We start from the raw sequence: 17,361 nt of genomic DNA on the forward strand, positions 1-17,361 counted from the left end.
TGTGGACTGAGGAAACGGGAAGTTGACACTTTTCAAACACGTTTATTATTTTACAGAAAGAAACGTTTTCTCTTGACAGAATATTCAGATTTGTTGACATTTAAAAACCAGCAGCGTCTTCATAACAAAGCCATCTTTCATCACTAAAACGCTGAGTCATGATGAGCACACGTCATCTTCAGTCATCAGTCAGCAGATCGGCCACTCTGTTTTTAGAGCAGATCATCGATTCATTGATCAGGAGCGTTGTTGTGGTGATGTTATCAGGTCAACGCGGCTGACAGGTGAGCGGCGTGGCTCATTATACACTTCCTGTCTGAGAGACCAGTTACATAAGGGCTGACAGATGTCCTGAGGGTCTCTGCCGATGTGGGGTCCTGGTCTCAGTGGGGTTCTGGTGGAGGTTTAGTCCTGAGGGACTACCTGCAGACCTGGACCTCCTCCTCTGGTCTCCCAGTCTGGCGTGGGCGGGGCATCAGAAGGTGCTCTGCAGCAGACAGTGGCAGCCGCAGCCAGCCGGGCACTCTTCCTGGCGGCGGAACCAGTCCATCATGTGACCCGTGTGACCTCCGTGACCGCAGCTCAGGCAGAAGTTGGACGAGCCACGGACCGCCACATGGCACACGGCGCACTGGAAGGTGAGTCGCTTACAGACGGCACACTGCGTCCCGCGGGCCTGAGTCCGGCAGTGGCAGCAGTACACGCCGAACTCTGCAGAGCCAACACAACCATGTAGTTAGGTTGAGACTAAACTACATAGTTAGGTTGAGACAACACAACCACATAGTTAGGTTGAGACTAAACTACATAGTTAGGTTGAGACAACACAACCACATAGTTAGGTTGAGACAGCACAACCACATAGTTAGGTTGAGACTAAACTACATAGTTAGGTTGAGACAACACAACCACGTAGTTGGGTTGAGACTAAACTACGTGGTTAGGTTGAGACAACTAAACTACATAGTTAGGTTGAGACGACTAAACCACGTAGTTAGGTTGAGACGACTAAACCACGTAGTTAGGTTGAGACAACTAAACTACGTAGTTAGGTTGAGACAACTAAACTACATAGTTAGGTTGAGACGACTAAACCACGTAGTTAGGTTGAGACGACTAAACCACGTAGTTAGGTTGAGACAACTAAACTACATAGTTAGGTTGAGACGACTAAACCACGTAGTTAGGTTGAGACGACTAAACCACGTAGTTAGGTTGAGACAACTAAACTACGTAGTTAGGTTGAGACAACTAAACTACATAGTTAGGTTGAGACGACTAAACCACGTAGTTAGGTTGAGACGACTAAACCACGTAGTTAGGTTGAGACAACTAAACTACGTAGTTAGGTTGAGACGACTAAACTACATAGTTAGGTTGAGACGACTAAACCACGTAGTTAGGTTGAGACGACTAAACTACGTAGTTAGGTTGAGACAACTAAACTACGTAGTTAGGTTAAGACAACTAAACTACATAGTTAGGTTGAGACTAAACTAGGAGTTAAGTTGAGACGACTAAAGTACATCGTTAGGTTGAGACTAAACTACATAGTTAGGTTGAGGCGACTGAACCACGTAGTTAGGTTGACACTCATCTATGTAGTTAGATTGAGACTCATCTACGTAGTTAGGTTGACACTCATCTACGTAGTTAGGTTGAGACGTACCGATGCCTTTGTGAGGCTCCGGCGGACACGAGGCGAACTTGAGCACGTCGGCCCGTTTGTCCCTCAGGCCCCAGCGGTACAGGATCTCACCGTAACACTTCTTGAAGTCATCAAACTGCAGCGTGTTGGCGGGGTCCAGCAGTCTGCAGGGAGGGAACATGACATCACCAACCGCTCACACCAGTTCCTCCCACCATCTCCTCTTCAAAGCTACATCACCTCTTGTTCATGTCGTGTTGCTCTCGCTCTCGTTCCCGTGGGTCGACATACCCTTGGTTGCCATGGCGATAGTCGTCAGGAGAGGACTCCCCCCATGGGTTGGCATGCTCCGAGTCTCTACCTGCAAACAATGAAAGCATCAGATGGGGCGGCGCTACCGTGGCCGGCCTGTATGTGGCGCTGTGGCGTCTCACCCGTGTTCCAGGTGGTGGTGGTGATGGAGTCAGAGGTGCTGGAGGCGGAGCCTGAGGTGACGGAGCTGGACGTGTAGCTGGGCTGAGAACACAACAGACGCATCATGACATCACTTGTCGCTGATTCACTACATGTCCAGATGTTGGAGGTTGTTAGGCTAAGCTAGGCTAAGGAGGTGGAGGTACGTACGTAGCGGGAGTGGTGGGCGGGGTATGCGGTGGAGCGTGGCGGGTGGTATCCGTACAGACAGCCGTCTGGGGGCGGAGCCTGAGCTCTGAACACGCTGCACAACATCGCCAGAGTCTGGACGTCACTCATGTGACTGTAGTGATCCAACCTGCAGACAGACAGACGTCACGTTTCCTGCGCACTTATTTCTTCAGAACTACGTTTGAATAATTTCAAACATCTGTCTGTCTGTCTGCCTGCCTGTCTGTCTGTCTCCATAGTGTTCTGCTGGATGAACTAAAGCTATATTTTCCATCACAGCATTTTTAAGGACCGTGCTGTAAGGTTAATTTCTGATTAAAGTTCTCACAGAGTCTCCAGCAGGTGGCGTCCAAACGGGTGTCTGGCCCAAGGGGTCTCTGTGTCCGGGTCTGAGTCTGGACTGAGGTCTTCACTGGTTGATGCAGATGCCAGGGCCCACACCTCCACAAACACACAAGACAAACGTAGTTAGGTTGAGACGACTAAACCACACACACACACAGAAGATAGAAGAATACCTTCGCCACGTCCCTGCGGCCGACTGTCAGCGACGCCGCCGCGTTCTTCTTACACGTTTCTTGGATGTCGTTTATGTTCAGACTGGGACACAAAATACATATATATATATATATATATATATATATACACACTACCAGGGCCTGGACCAGCTGACAGCTTTGATTCAGAGACTACCAGGACCTGGACCAGCTGACAGCTCTGATTCAGAGACTACCAGGATCTGGACCAGCTGACAGCTCTGATTCAGAGACTACCAGGATCTGGACCAGCTGACAGCCCTGATTGATTCGTAGAGTAGTTGATCAATAGACTCATCAGTAGTCTCTCACATGTAGCTCTCTCCCAGAGCCTTGTGGACCGGCAGCAGGCAGGAGATCTCCTGGATGATGACTTTACCAGCAAGTTTGATTGGACGGTTGCCGTAGTCCATCCCCTCTCGCTTCGTCTTAAACCGGCGGGATTTCTATCAGACAAACAGACAGGCAGAGAGACAGGCGGGGGTGGAGGAGGGAGACAGCAGGCCGTTGGGAGACAAAGCACCACCTGATTAAAAGTGGTCTGGATGACGGATTACTGTAAGAGACGGTTCACAGTGCGAGACGCCGTGTTCATGAGTCTGATCAGGTCTAGGTGGATCCAACTAGGAGTCTGAGGAGTCTGAACTATTGATCAGAGCTTCATCAGGAGGAGTGTCAGAGGCCGAGGTCCTGAACCACCTGGGTCACTGTGGCGGACCTCGTCAGCAGAGCTCGCAGTGTGAACGCTCGGTTAGTTTTCACTTTTCATTTGGAGCCTGAACAGCCAGATTACCTGAAAACCTGAACCACAGGGACTTACCTGCTGGACCAAACGTTAGCATTCAAAGCCTCATAGTTGGAGAGCAGAAGCTAGTGATCGGCTGGTAGAAGCTAGCGATCGAGTGATCAGTCGATAGAAGCTAGTGATAAGTCAGTAGAAGCTAGTTATCGGTCAGTAGAAGCTAGCGATCGAGTGATCAGTCGGTAGAAGCTTGCGATCAGTCGGTAGAAGCCAGTGACTAGTGATCTGGTAGGAGCTAGTGATCGGTCGGTAGAAGCTAGTGATTGATTGGTAGAAGCTAGTGATCGGCTATTAGAAGCTAGTGATCTCGTGATCGGTCGGTAGAAGCTAATGATCGGTCGGTGTGAGTCAACTTGTTAGCGCTCAATGTATGTTAGTGGAGAGGATGTCAGCCAATCAGAGACATGCAACAAACGTAGCGTTCAAGTCAGGAACGCTGTGAGGAAGGGGGCGACCAGTACCGGCCAATCACAGAGGGTCTGGACAGACCAGCGGCGGGAGGCAGAGATTGGGAGCTTCTGATTGGAGGATAATAGGAAGGAGGAGTCGCCCACAGCAGCATGGGGGCAGGTGATTGGTCGGAGGAAAAACAACACAGGAGGAAATAAAAGAAACAGGCTCATCAGAGAGACGAGACTTTGACATGTCAGTAACTCTGCAGCGCTCCACATTCCCAGGTCCCCTGAACTACCCATCGTCTCAGTGTATTCACTGGGAATGTGGTCAGTGAAGGGGGCGGAGCTTCACGTGTCAAGGTACGGAGGAGAGCTGTGAGTCTGTGTGTATATATATATAAAACACATATATATAGATGTATATAACGCATATACACTCACCGGCCACTTTATTAGGTACACCTGTCCAACTGCTCGTTAACGCAAATTTCTAATCAGCCAATCACATGGCAGCAACTCAATGCATTTAGGCATGTAGACATGGTGAAGAGGATCTGCTGCAGTTCAAACCGAGCATCAGAATGGGGAAGAAAGGTGATTTAAGTGACTTTGAACGTGGCATGGTTGTTGGTGCCAGACGGGCTGGTCTGAGTATTTCAGAAACTTCTGATCTACTGGGATTTTCACGAACAACCATCTCTAGGGTTTACAGAGAATGGTCCGAAAAAGAGAAAATATCCAGTGAGCGGCAGTTCTGTGGCCGACAATGCCTTGTTGATGCCAGAGGTCAGAGGAGAATGGCCAGACTGGTTCCAGCTGATAGAAAGGCAACAGTAACTCAAATAACCACTCGTTACAACCGAGGTATGCAGAAGAGCATCTCTGAACGCACAACACGTGGAACCTTGAGGTGGATGGGCTACAGCAGCAGAAGACCACACCGGGTGCCACTCCTGTCAGCTAAGAACAGGAAACTGAGGCTACAATTCACACAGGCTCACCAAAACTGGACAATAGAAGATTGGAAAAACGTTGCCTGGTCTGATGAGTCTGGATTTCTGCTGCGACATTCGGATGGTAGGGTCAGAATTTGGCATCAACAACATGAAAGCATGGATCCATCCTGCCTTGTATCAACGGTTCAGGCTGCTGGTGGTGTAATGGTGTGGGGGGTATTTGCACACTTTGGGCCCATTAGTACCAATTGAGCATCGTGTCAACGCCACAGCCTACCTGAGTATTGTTGCTGACCATGTCCATCCCTTTATGACCACAGTGTACCCATCTTCTGATGGCCTCTTCCAGCAAGATAACGCACCATGTCATAAAGCGCCAATCATCTCAGACTGGTTTCTTGAACATGACAATGAGTTCACTGTACTCAAACGGCCTCCACAGTCACCAGATCTCCATCCAATAGAGCACCTTTGGGATGTGGTGGAACGGGAGATTCGCATCATGGATGTGCAGCCGACAAATCTGCAGCAACTGTGTGATGCTATCATGTCAATATGGACCAAACTCTCTGAGGAATTTTTCCAGTACCTTGTTGAATCTATGCCACGAAGGATTAAGGCAGTTCTGAAGGCAAAAGGGGGTCCAACCCGGTACTAGCAAGGTGTACCCAATAAAGTGGCCGGTGAGCCCTGCGTGGTTGACTCCGCCGTCTGTGTGTGAATGTGTGCGTGGATGGGTGAATGTCAGTCATTCCTGTAAAGCGCTTTGGAGAAAAGCGCTTTATAAATGAGGCCATTTACCATTTTATATATATATATATATATATTACCCGTTCCTTGTAGTAGAAGGAGGAGATGGACACGGTGTCTTTGTCGGAGCGAGTCGGACTGCCGCTGTACAACCTCAGAGTGCTCTGAGACTCTGAACGCATCTTCATTGGCGTCAACACTCCGCTGTGATAGGCCGAGAGAGCTGACAGGGACCTGGACACACACACACACACAGGTTAGCCTAGCTTAGCACATAGACTGGAAGCGGGGGGGAATGCTAGCTGATCGCTACGTGTTGACTGGTTCTGATCAAACACCAGGGACCCTCGTTTACCTGTGAGTGTGTTCACCTGGGCGTGTGTTTACCTGGGCGTGGGCTCAGTGGGCGGGGCAGAGCGGTGCATGGTGATTGGTCGGGTGAAGTACACCAGGCAGCCAGTGCCACAGAAACGAGCCCCAGAGGTCCGAGGGAATGGGATGTTGGCGTCCTGGAGACACAAGAACACAACCATCCTTGTAATCTTCAACCCTCCATGATGTCATCGTCTGACATCACGCTGTCGTCGTCATCATCGTCAGTCACCTGATAGGAGCCGTATGTGTTGGTGACCCGGGGGAAGGCCTGCAGGGCCGGGGCCACGGGGTTGGACAGGACGAAGGGTCCCGAGGCCGGACCATCCTCCTGGGTCTGACAGGGGGGACACTCGTTAGTTTTGGTGTGTGAGACTTCCCCCTCTAAAGCGGGACAGTGAACACATCGTGTGTCCTCACCATATCCGTCTCCAGACAGGACACCAGCTGGCGGACACACGGCTCCAGACAGTTCTGGTTCCTCTTCACCTTCTGGAGCGACGTGTCGGTCAGAACCTGAACATAACACACACACCGGTTCAAACTCTGGGCTGCGTTCAGGAACATCGGGAGCTTCTGGAACTTGGTCTGTTCTGACCAACATGTCATTCAGTCCGTCAGCCAATCAGAGAAGAGAAGCAGAGAAGGCGATCACAGCTGCTGTGGTGCGTTCAGGAGTGTGGGTACCTTCTGGATCTTGGTCTTGGTTGCCGTGGGGATGGTTGTCGGGGAGACGAACTGGAAGGTAGGCGCTGCATTGTTGGGGTACTGAGCTGGGAACTTGACCACCAGGTGGACCTGATGGCTGCCGAAGTGAGCCGAGACCACGCAGCTGCGGTTCACCGCGTCCATCTGCACAGAGACACGCCCCTCACTGTGATGTCACTTCCTGTCTGACACTCTTCCATTAGCAGCAGATCAATAAGCCCGTCTCACCTCCACGTTGACGTTTCTGATCTGCAGGTTCACCAGAGAGAACTCCTGCTGCAGGGTCTGAGGGACACCTGAACCCACTGCCGAGCCCAGACCCCCGTCCAGGTCTGAGGGACGAGAGGACAGACAGGTAACCACAATGACAGTGAGATAGGTGTCGGGATCATGTGATCTGGTCCAACATGTTGAAACAGGAAGTAAAGTCATTATTATTGGAATGATTTTCTTGTGTCACATGTCTGCGGCTCCAGATACAGACTTGAACGGAAGCTCTTGAACACATCGTCTGCCTTCATGCAAAACAGTTTCCGTGTGTAACATCACTGTTACTCTCACCCTGCAGCGGGTCGGCGGCGAGGCCAGCGCTGGTCTGGCTGTCTGGCTCCGTAGACAGAGATTTCCCAGAATCCCCGGCGAGAGACATCCTGTCCATCAGGTCATCCCCCGCGTCACTGACACACAGCTGCACCGCAACACACACAAGGACGGATCAGAGATGGGGACAGGGTCTCTGTGGTTTTCTGTGGTTCTCTAGTCTCTGTGAGGTCTCTGTGGGGTAGGGTTGCACGGTATACCGGTACTAATTTGGTACCGGGGTACTGAGGCATTTAAAACGGTACTATATTGCATTTGGACGGGACCGGTGTTGTGCCAGTGTAGGTATCCCCGACAGAAATTGTTTCCCCTGGCTGCGGGAGCTACTTCCTCTGTCTATTTTGAGGGGGGGATACAAATTCTGGCAGACAGGTAAACGTCTGAAATAATCTGTTTCCCCCCATAACTTTGTGTATAAGAGAAGAAACTTGCTCATAATCACAGAGGTTATAGAGTAGTATCTAAAGAACACACAAAATAAATCATTTGATGCTCAGACTTCATCTGTCTACTATAGTACATTTCGAGTGAAGTAGCTTAAATAGACGTAATTGAAGCCAGAAAACAATCACAGTGGTCTTGATTTTGGATATTAACGTATATTTAGTTCGACAAATTCCATACCAGGACTTGAATTACAGCGTGTTATATGTCAAATCACATGAGGGAATGATTACCTTCGTTTTGCCGTTCAGTACTAGTACGACGTTACGACGTACAAAAGAATAAAATCATAACGCTGTTGCTCCGCCTGAATGAATGCGCGCTACCGCAGCCAGGGGAAACAATTTCTGTCGGGGATACCTACACTGGCACAACACCGGTACTGGCAGCGCCCGCAACAGCGCGGCGAACTCGCCACATGACGTCACCACGTTGTAACTACAGCTGAGAGGACGAGGAGCGAGCCGCAGCTTGGGGAGATAAAAGGAAAAAGCAAGCAAGCCGGAGGAAACAGCTAGCAAGTTAGCGAGCAGCGTGGACTGGAGCAACAAACGGAGCAAAGCTAGGAGAGAGAGACGTTGGAGAGAGAGAGAGAGAGAGAGAGAGAGAGAGAAAGAGAGGGGGGGGGCACGGAGAGGAGAATGGCTGCTGCAACCGTCACCACGCCGCAACTTGTGGACAAACCAGGGGCGCGAAGTGCGATATGGCACTTAAAAACAGATGCGCCAGGCGAGCAGTTAACGCCGATGCACCACTGTGTAAACGGTGTTTAAAACATGCATGGCTAACGGCGGAAACACCTCCGACTTCGCCAAACACTTAAAGGACAAGCACCCAGACCTGCACACTGAACTCAGGGAACGACAGGTCATTTACTCAGGAAAAAAAGCCACATTCAGTGCTAAAAGCAAGCACCACCCCCCTTCACTCTTAACAAAATGTAGCTCTGGAAGAAAAAAAATAGAGCTGGTTCATTTATATTATTATATTTTGTATTATATTATTGTATTCATATTTTCACAGTTAAACTTTTTGCCATACATGTAGCCATGCTGATTTACAATAAATCTGAAGTGGTCCCTTATTTTTTTTTCCAGAGCTGTAAAATGCATACATGCATTTTAAGCTTGTCTTTGTGGTATTTTATTTACTGATTAATATATTATTGTTCTAAGATTTTCTATTAAAATAAAGTCAGTAATGACATTATTTGCATTATCTTTTTATTTGAAAAAGTATCGAAAAGTACCGAAATACATGTTGGTACCAGTACCGGTTGGTATCGTGACAACACTACTGTGGGGTCTCTGTGGGGTCTCTGTCGGTCTCTGTGGTTCTCTGTCGGTCTCTGTGGTTCTCTGTGGGGTCTCTGTGGGTTTCTATGGGTCTCTGTTGGGTCTCTGTGGGGTCTCTGTGGGGTCTCTGTGAGGCTGCACTCTGACCTTCTGCAGCTGAGGATCCACCCTCCATATCCTCAGAGTCTGATCTCTGGACCAGGTCACCAGCTGGTAGTCCTTGGAGCCTGGATAGTCAACAACAACAACAACTGTCGTTACCATGCCAACACTGCAATACATGAAGGTTTTGAGGACTCTGATTGGTCACCTTCTTTCTGTGGCCTCCACCGGAACTCCAGCACCACGTCATCGTGTCCGACGAAGGCGTGAACCGGACTGTTGAGGTCCAGGGTGCTCCAGAGCAGCAGACTGTTCTCCCTCCGGAGCTGAGGAACCATCACTGTGACCAGACCGTTGGAGAACGGCTGGGGAACCACAGGGAACATGTCATGTGACCTCTGACACTGGATATTCTAAACACCTCTGGAGTCTCCATCTAACACGGTGACGTATTTACACTAAACACCTCTAGAGTCTATCTAACACGGTGACGTATTTACACTAAACACCTCTAGAGTCTCCATCTAACACGGTGACGTATTTACACTAAACACCTCTAGAGTCTCCATCTAACACGGTGACGTATTTACACTAAACACCTCTAGTCTCTATCTAACACGGTGACTTATTTACACTAAACACCTCTAGAGTCTCCGTCTAACACGGTGACGTATTTACACTAAACACCTCTAGAGTCTCCGTCTAACACGGTGACGTATTTACACTAAACACCTCTAGAGTCTCCGTCTAACACGGTGACTTATTTACACTAAACACCTCTAGAGTCTCCGTCTAACACGGTGACGTATTTACACTAAACACCTCTAGAGTCTCCATCTAACACGGTGACTTATTTACACTAAACACCTCTAGAGTCTCCATCTAACACGGTGACGTATTTACACTAAACACCTCTAGAGTCTCCATCTAACACGGTGACATATTTACACTAAACACCTCTAGAGTCTCCATCTAACATGGTGACGTATTTACACTAAACACCTCTAGTCTCTATCTAACACGGTGACATATTTAATGTAAACACCTCTAGTCTCTATCTAACACGGTGACATATTTACACTAAACACCCCTAGAGTCTCCATCTAACATGGTGACGTATTTACACTAAACATCTCTAGTCTCTATCTAACATGGTGACGTATTTACACTAAACACCTCTAGAGTCTCCATCTAACATGGTGACGTATTTACACTAAACACCTCTAGTCTCTATCTAACACGGTGACGTATTTACACTAAACACCTCTAGTCTCTATCTAACATGGTGACTTATTTACACTAAACATCTCTAGTCTCTATCTAACACGGTGACGTATTTACACTAAACACCTCTAGAGTCTCCATCTAACACGGTGACATATTTACACTAAACACCTCTAGAGTCTCTATCTAACACGGTGACGTATTTACACTAAACACCTCTAGAGTCTCCATCTAACACGGTGACTTATTTACACTAAACACCTCTAGAGTCTCCATCTAACACGGTGACATATTTACACTAAACACCTCTAGAGTCTCTATCTAACACGGTGACTTATTTACACTAAACACCTCTAGAGTCTCCATCTAACACGGTGACGTATTTACACTAAACACCTCTAGAGTCTCCATCTAACACGGTGACGTATTTACACTAAACACCTCTAGAGTCTCCATCTAACATGGTGACGTATTTACACTAAACACCTCTAGAGTCTCCATCTAACACGGTGACTTATTTACACTAAACACCTCTAGAGTCTCCATCTAACATGGTGACGTATTTACACTAAACACCTCTAGAGTCTCCATCTAACATGGTGACGTATTTACACTAAACACCTCTAGAGTCTATATCTAACACGGTGACGTATTTACACTAAACACCTCTAGAGTCTCCATCTAACATGGTGACGTATTTACACTAATCACCTCTAGAGTCTATCTAACACGGTGACGTATTTACACTAAACACCTCTAGAGTCTCCATCTAACATGGTGACGTATTTACACTAAACACCTCTAGAGTCTATCTAACACGGTGACGTATTTACACTAAACACCTCTAGAGTCTATATCTAACACGGTGACGTATTTACACTAAACACCTCTAGAGTCTCCATCTAACATGGTGACGTATTTACACTAAACACCTCTAGAGTCTATATCTAACACGGTGACGTATTTACACTAAACACCTCTAGAGTCTCCATCTAACATGGTGACGTATTTACACTAAACACCTCTAGTCTCTATCTAACACGGTGACGTATTTACACTAAACACCTCTAGTCTCTATCTAACACGGTGACGTATTTACACTAAACACCTCTAGAGTCTCCATCTAACATGGTGACGTATTTACACTAAACACCTCTAGAGTCTATCTAACACAGTGACGTATTTACACTAAACACCTCTAGAGTCTATATCTAACACGGTGACGTATTTACACTAAACACCTCTAGAGTCTCCATCTAACATGGTGACGTATTTACACTAAACACCTCTAGAGTCTCCATCTAACACGGTGACGTATTTACACTAAACACCTCTAGAGTCTCCATCTAACATGGTGACGTATTTACACTAAACACCTCTAGAGTCTCCATCTAACATGGTGACGTATTTACACTAAACACCTCTAGAGTCTCCATCTAACATGGTGACGTATTTACACTAAACACCTCTAGAGTCTCCATCTAACATGGTGACGTATTTACACTAAACACCTCTAGAGTCTCCATCTAACATGGTGACGTATTTACACTAAACACCTCTAGAGTCTCTATCTAACATGGTGACGTATTTACACTAAACACCTCTAGAGTCTATATCTAACACAGTGACGTATTTACACTAAACACCTCTAGAGTCTCCATCTAACACGGTGACGTATTTACACTAAACACCTCTAGAGTCTCCATCTAACACGGTGACGTATTTACACTAAACACCTCTAGAGTCTCCATCTAACACGGTGACGTATTTACACTAAACACCTCTAGAGTCTATATCTAACACAGTGACGTATTTACACTAAACACCTCTAGTCTCCATCTAACACGGTGACGTATTTACACTAAACACCTCTAGAGTCTCCATCTAACACGGTGACGTATTTACACTAAACACCTCTAGAGTCTATATCTAACACAGTGATTACATACATCCAGGTCTAATGAGGACTACATTACTGCTGAATCAGGGGTTTTATTCACGCCAGTGAACTGGTGTCCTTGTGGATTAATAAGTCTCATCTCTGGTTCTCACCGTGTAGCGGGCCTTCCAGACCGGGACCTGACAGGACAGGATGTTCAGGTACTTCCTGGGCTGTCGGTAATCCCAGAACTGCACACACAACCAGAGAGTTGAGTGAGATTAAAACCAACACATGGACATGTCCTTCACCCTCGTAGACCCACATAAACCAGGGATATCAGGTCAACAGGTCATCTATCTAGTTTGTGGTCCTCAGTCCTGGTTCGTGGTCCTCACCCTCACTGAGTTGTCCTGGCTGGACGTGGCGAGGATGAACTCGTTGTCCGGGTGCCAGTCCAGGCCGTGGATCTTGGACAGGTGAGCCGCCACGTACTCCGCTGCCGTGTTGGGCTTCTGTTTCAGAGGACATGTTGTCACCACCTAGCCACCAAAACCAGACCACTGAGACCCAGATCACACTCACTCTCTTGTCCCAGATCCGGACGTCCCCATCGTGACTGGACGCCAGCACGTTCTGGTTCTTCCTGTTCCACTTCACCTGCGACGCACCGGCTGGAGAGGAGAACATCAGGTGATCAGGTGATCAGGGAGAACCAACCCAATCATCACATGAAAGAAGGAAAGACGTCTCACCGACAGCAGACAGCGCCACCGTGGGTTTCCTGGTGTCCCTGCAGGGTCAAACACACGCATCAAGAACCCCATCTGGCCCTGCTGCGTTCACTGTCCTCACACAGAAAACGGAGCTTGTGTTCCCGCTGCGTTCACTGTTATTGCAGTGACTAGTTAATGATTAAGTAGTGACTAGTTAGTGATTAAGCTGTGATTATGTTGTGACTAGTTAGTGATTAAGTTGTAACTAGTTAGTGATTAAGTTGTGACTAGTTAGTGATTTAGTTAATGAGTGACTAATTAGTAAATAAAACCAACAGTAAATAAAACCAGTCCTCTGACCCGGTGTCCCAGATGTAGATGAAGGTGTCCACTGAGCTGGTGACCAGCAGCTCTGGTTCAAACCAGGACCAGTCCAGATCACTGAGGACATGAAAACACCACAGAGTCACTGAACATACCACAGAGGACCTGTTAAAGGGGGACGGGTATTAAAGGGGGACGGGGTGTAGGGTCTAGCTCGTACCTGATGACCCGGGTGTGTCCCTGCAGGGAGGTGTGGACTTCCCCACAGCCGTCCATCCAAGAGTATAGATCCACACGCTGGTTACTCTGCAGACAAGAAACACGGTCAGAACCTCCTCCTGGTCACTTCCTGTTTGGTTTCGGGCAGCAGGACTCACCGAGGCGGCAAAGACGTGGGACTCGGACCTGTGAGGGTTCCACTGGACCGTCCCCACGTCCCATTTACTCTGACGCCCAATCTTGCGTGGCGGTTCAGACGGAGCCTCCAGGTTCACCATGTACAGGAACCGCCGTCTGGACAACATTCAAAACAAGTCTGTGATTCAGGGTCCATCTGGGTCCATCTGGGTTCATCACAGACGGAAATAACAGCAGGGTCATTCCGTGTCATTTCATCAAATTTCTGAAAATCTTCCCACCTGACCATCTCAGAATGTCCTGAAAAAAATTCAAGTACAAAGACACACTTGTTTATAGGACAAATCCAAAATATTAGGTTTCTACTGTCAATAGTTTTCTCATGAAACATCATTGAATGAAGGGTAGTTTAGACGTTTTTTTGCATCATGCTCTGAAAAGCCATTTTTAAACAGCAATATCTGGAAAACTATCTCACCTGTGGCCTTCAAAATTTCTAAAGTGTATATCTGTTACTAATAGCCTCCAGACATGAAATATCAGGGGTGTAGCTCAATGATAACCTAGTATGGTAGGTACTTAAAATGTGGCTTGTTGAAATAAAGTAGTACATTTGAAGAGTGGCTCAGCTCCCATTTTTGCAGATAAAGGACTTCTATCACTTCTGCCTCTATCTCTGGTGTTAGCTTAAACATTCTACAAAATATGGTTTCTCTCAGATGATTAGTTTCACAGATATTAAGGCTAAAAAATGGAAGTAAACACATCTTTGCCCAACTTCAGAGTCGTATTCCAAAAAACTGACAACACGTATCAGGTCCAAACTTACTTTTTTTGAAAGATCATATTCTTGTTAAAATCATATTAAAAAAATGGGAGGGTGTTTTGCCTCATTTTGTCGCAGTGATTTTTTAAAATCCTGATATTGGTGGGGTTTTGTGGCCGGTTTTGGTACTGCATGTCCTAACAGCCTACCAGTAAACATCACAGCAGGGCAATTCAAATGTGTTTTTAACCATTTACCAAAGACTTCCATGTGAGTAAATGCTACTGATAAATTACATAATACATAATATTGAAGACTGTACATTTTGTCATACTTTAAGTATATAAATTACACAACTAAATCAAATAATAATCTTAATTTGAGCATAAGATTTTACATTACAGTAGAAAAGTCTCCAAAGTTTGATATTGAATAACAGTTTGTCTCTATGCTCACTATGAGACAATATGTGAGTTATGATCAGAAATGGTGGATAGGAAGTATCAGAGATGTTTCAGATCAAGATGAAGATGTACTGGTTCAGTTCATGCACCCACATGGCCCTGCCAAGAGTTTCTACTGGCCAAGAAGAGAAGATGTGCAATGTTCCACTGCAGGATAGAATTGCAAGATTTGACGTTCCCTCTACAGAAACTGGGTGCATGTATGCCATCAAAAAAGATGAGCAGAACAGAGCAGAGATGTACATTAGACTATTTGTAAAGTGACTGCCAAATTAATGAATGTGACAAAGGAATTGGATCTAAAAGATGAAAAATGTGTGATCCCTCATAGTGAGCATAGAGACAAACTGTTATTCAATATCAAACTTTGGAGACTTTTGTACTGTAATGTAAAATCTTATGCTCAAATTAAGATTATTATTTGATTTAGTTGTGTAATTTATATACTTAAAGTATGACAAAAAGTACAGTCTTCAATATTATGCTATGTTTGTTCATGGTTTAAGACATTAAAAGCTGCTTTCACCATGTTTAAATCACATCCAAGGCCTTATTGCCTCTGAAACTACAACTGTGCTACATTTTAATGTTTTCATGAGGCTAAATTTATCAGTAGGTTTTAGTCACATATAAGTCTTTGGTAAATGGTAAAAAACACATTTGAATTGCTCTCCTGTGATGTTTACTTGTAGGCTGTTAGGACATGCAGTACCAAAACCAGCCACAAAAACCCCACCAATATCAGGATCTTTAAAAAATCACTGCGACAAAATGAGGCAAAACACCCTCCTGATTTTTTAATATGATTTTAACAAGAAAATGGTCTTTCAAAAAAAGTTAATTTGGACCTGATACGTGTTGTCAGTTTTTTGGAATATGACTCTGAAGTTGGGCAAAGATGTGTTAACTTCCATTTTTGAGCCTTAATATCTGTGAAACTAATAATCTAAGAGAAACCATATTTTGTAGAATGTTTAAGCTAACACCAGAGATTGAGGCAGAAGTGATAGAAGTCTTTTATCTGCAAAAATGGGAGCTCAGCCACTCTTCAAATGTACTACTTTATTTCAACAAGCCACATTTTAAGTACCTACCATACTAGGTTATCATTGAGCTACACCCCTGATATTCCATGTCTGGAGGCTATTAGTAACAGATATACACTGTAGAAAATTTGAAGGCCACAGGTGAGATAGTTTAAAAATGGCTTTTCAGAGCATGATGCCAAAAACCGTCTAAACTACCCTTCATTCAATGATGTTTCATGAGAAAACCGTTGACAGTAGAGACCTAATATTTTGGATTTGTCTTATTAATAAGTGTGTCTTTGTACTTGAATTTTTTCAGGACATTCTGAGATGGTCAGGTGGGAGGCATTTGATTAAATGACACGGAATGACCCAGCAGTGAAACTGTCATGATGTCTATGTATCATCTATACGTTTGGTCCGGGGTCTGTTAGGGTCTCAGACTTCAGTCTACAGGACTGGACTGGGGGTCCAGGGTCTGTTAGGGTCTCAGACTTCAGGCTACAGGACTGGACTGAGGGTCCAGATCTGTTAGGGTCTCAGACACAAAGAACGAAGTCAACTAACCCCGACAGGACGGCGTGTGAACCAAGGCAGTCTACCGACATGGCCGTGGCCTGGGAGGAGAAGGAAGCGGAGGAGAAGGATGAGGAGGAGGAGGGGGAGGAGAAGGAAGGAGGAAGAGGAGGAAAGGGAGAAGAGTCACCAAGAAGAAGCAAATTCAATATTTATATATTTTTAAATGTATAATACTAATCAGACGGGACGATTATCCTGAAATCATCTAAATAGTATACTACTGGGGTATTAATATTAATACTCCAGTAGTATATTAATACTTCGTTAACTTATATTTCCATGAAGTGTAGACCAGGTGGTGCCGGTGTAGACTGGATGTGTCCTTGTAGACCGGATGTGTCGGTGTAGACCGGATGGGTCGGTGTAGACCTGATGTGTCGGTGTAGACAGGATGTGTCGGTGTAGACCTTGTGGTGCGGGTGTAGACCGGATATGTCGGTGTAGACCTGTTGTGTCGGTGTAGACTGGGTGGTGACAGTGTAGACTGGATCTGTCTGTGTAGACCGGGTGGTGTCAGTGTAGACCAGATGTATCGGTGTAGACTGGATGTGTCGGTGTAGACCGGGTAGTGTCGGTGTAGACTGGATGTGTCGGTGTAGACCGGGTAGTGTCGGTGTAGACCGGGTCTAGTTTGGTACCTGAGCGTCCCGAAACTCCACCACCACATTCTCGCTGCTCCAGCGTGCCGCCATCTTCCTCCGTCTTCTAACGTCAACAGAACGTCACGTGATCGCAATGACGCGGGACGTTGCATTCATGTACCCTGGGAAA

General features: G+C 46.3%; 1 protein-coding gene across 2 annotated transcripts; it reads right to left on the bottom strand.

Annotated features, from left to right (window-relative positions):
- Positions 1–28: 28 nt before the first annotated feature.
- On the bottom strand, positions 29–17,318 carry wdr59 (WD repeat domain 59). 2 transcript variants are annotated; one of them, XM_084016338.1, is made up of 27 exons: positions 17,229–17,318; positions 16,579–16,628; positions 13,774–13,909; positions 13,617–13,702; positions 13,433–13,513; positions 13,112–13,149; positions 12,942–13,030; positions 12,755–12,871; positions 12,530–12,607; positions 9,462–9,618; positions 9,299–9,378; positions 7,374–7,500; positions 7,041–7,144; positions 6,792–6,956; positions 6,525–6,620; positions 6,337–6,441; positions 6,120–6,241; positions 5,813–5,966; positions 4,093–4,149; positions 3,142–3,275; positions 2,812–2,893; positions 2,622–2,734; positions 2,273–2,420; positions 2,083–2,164; positions 1,889–2,009; positions 1,670–1,812; positions 29–711 (listed from the first exon to the last, which is right to left on the bottom strand). In XM_084016338.1, exons 1-27 carry the CDS (start codon positions 17,280–17,282, stop codon positions 476–478), a joined length of 2,955 nt encoding a protein of 984 aa, XP_083872464.1. In that variant the 5' UTR covers positions 17,283–17,318; the 3' UTR covers positions 29–475. The 2 variants fall into 2 exon arrangements, with proteins under 2 accessions (XP_083872464.1, XP_083872465.1); XM_084016339.1 differs by lacking the exon at positions 4,093–4,149 and having other exon boundaries at positions 17,229–17,317.
- Positions 17,319–17,361: the final 43 nt, after the last annotated feature.

Source organism: Eutrigla gurnardus, assembly GCF_963514095.1.
Source record: "Eutrigla gurnardus genome assembly, chromosome: 1".
Taxonomy (NCBI): Eukaryota; Metazoa; Chordata; class Actinopteri; order Perciformes; family Triglidae; genus Eutrigla; species Eutrigla gurnardus.

Bases quoted from the DNA above. Each gene is read 5' to 3' on its own strand.
- wdr59 (XM_084016338.1), bottom strand. From the start codon at position 17,282: ATGGCGGCACGCTGGAGCAGCGAGAATGTGGTGGTGGAGTTTCGGGAC. The intron at 13,150-13,432 runs GTCAGAGGACTG...TTGACCCTGCAG, and splicing joins ATCTACATCTGGGACACCGG to GGACACCAGGAAACCCACGG. The intron at 3,276-4,092 runs GTACTGGTCGCC...TTTGTCTGATAG, and splicing joins AGACCCTCTGTGATTGGCCG to AAATCCCGCCGGTTTAAGAC.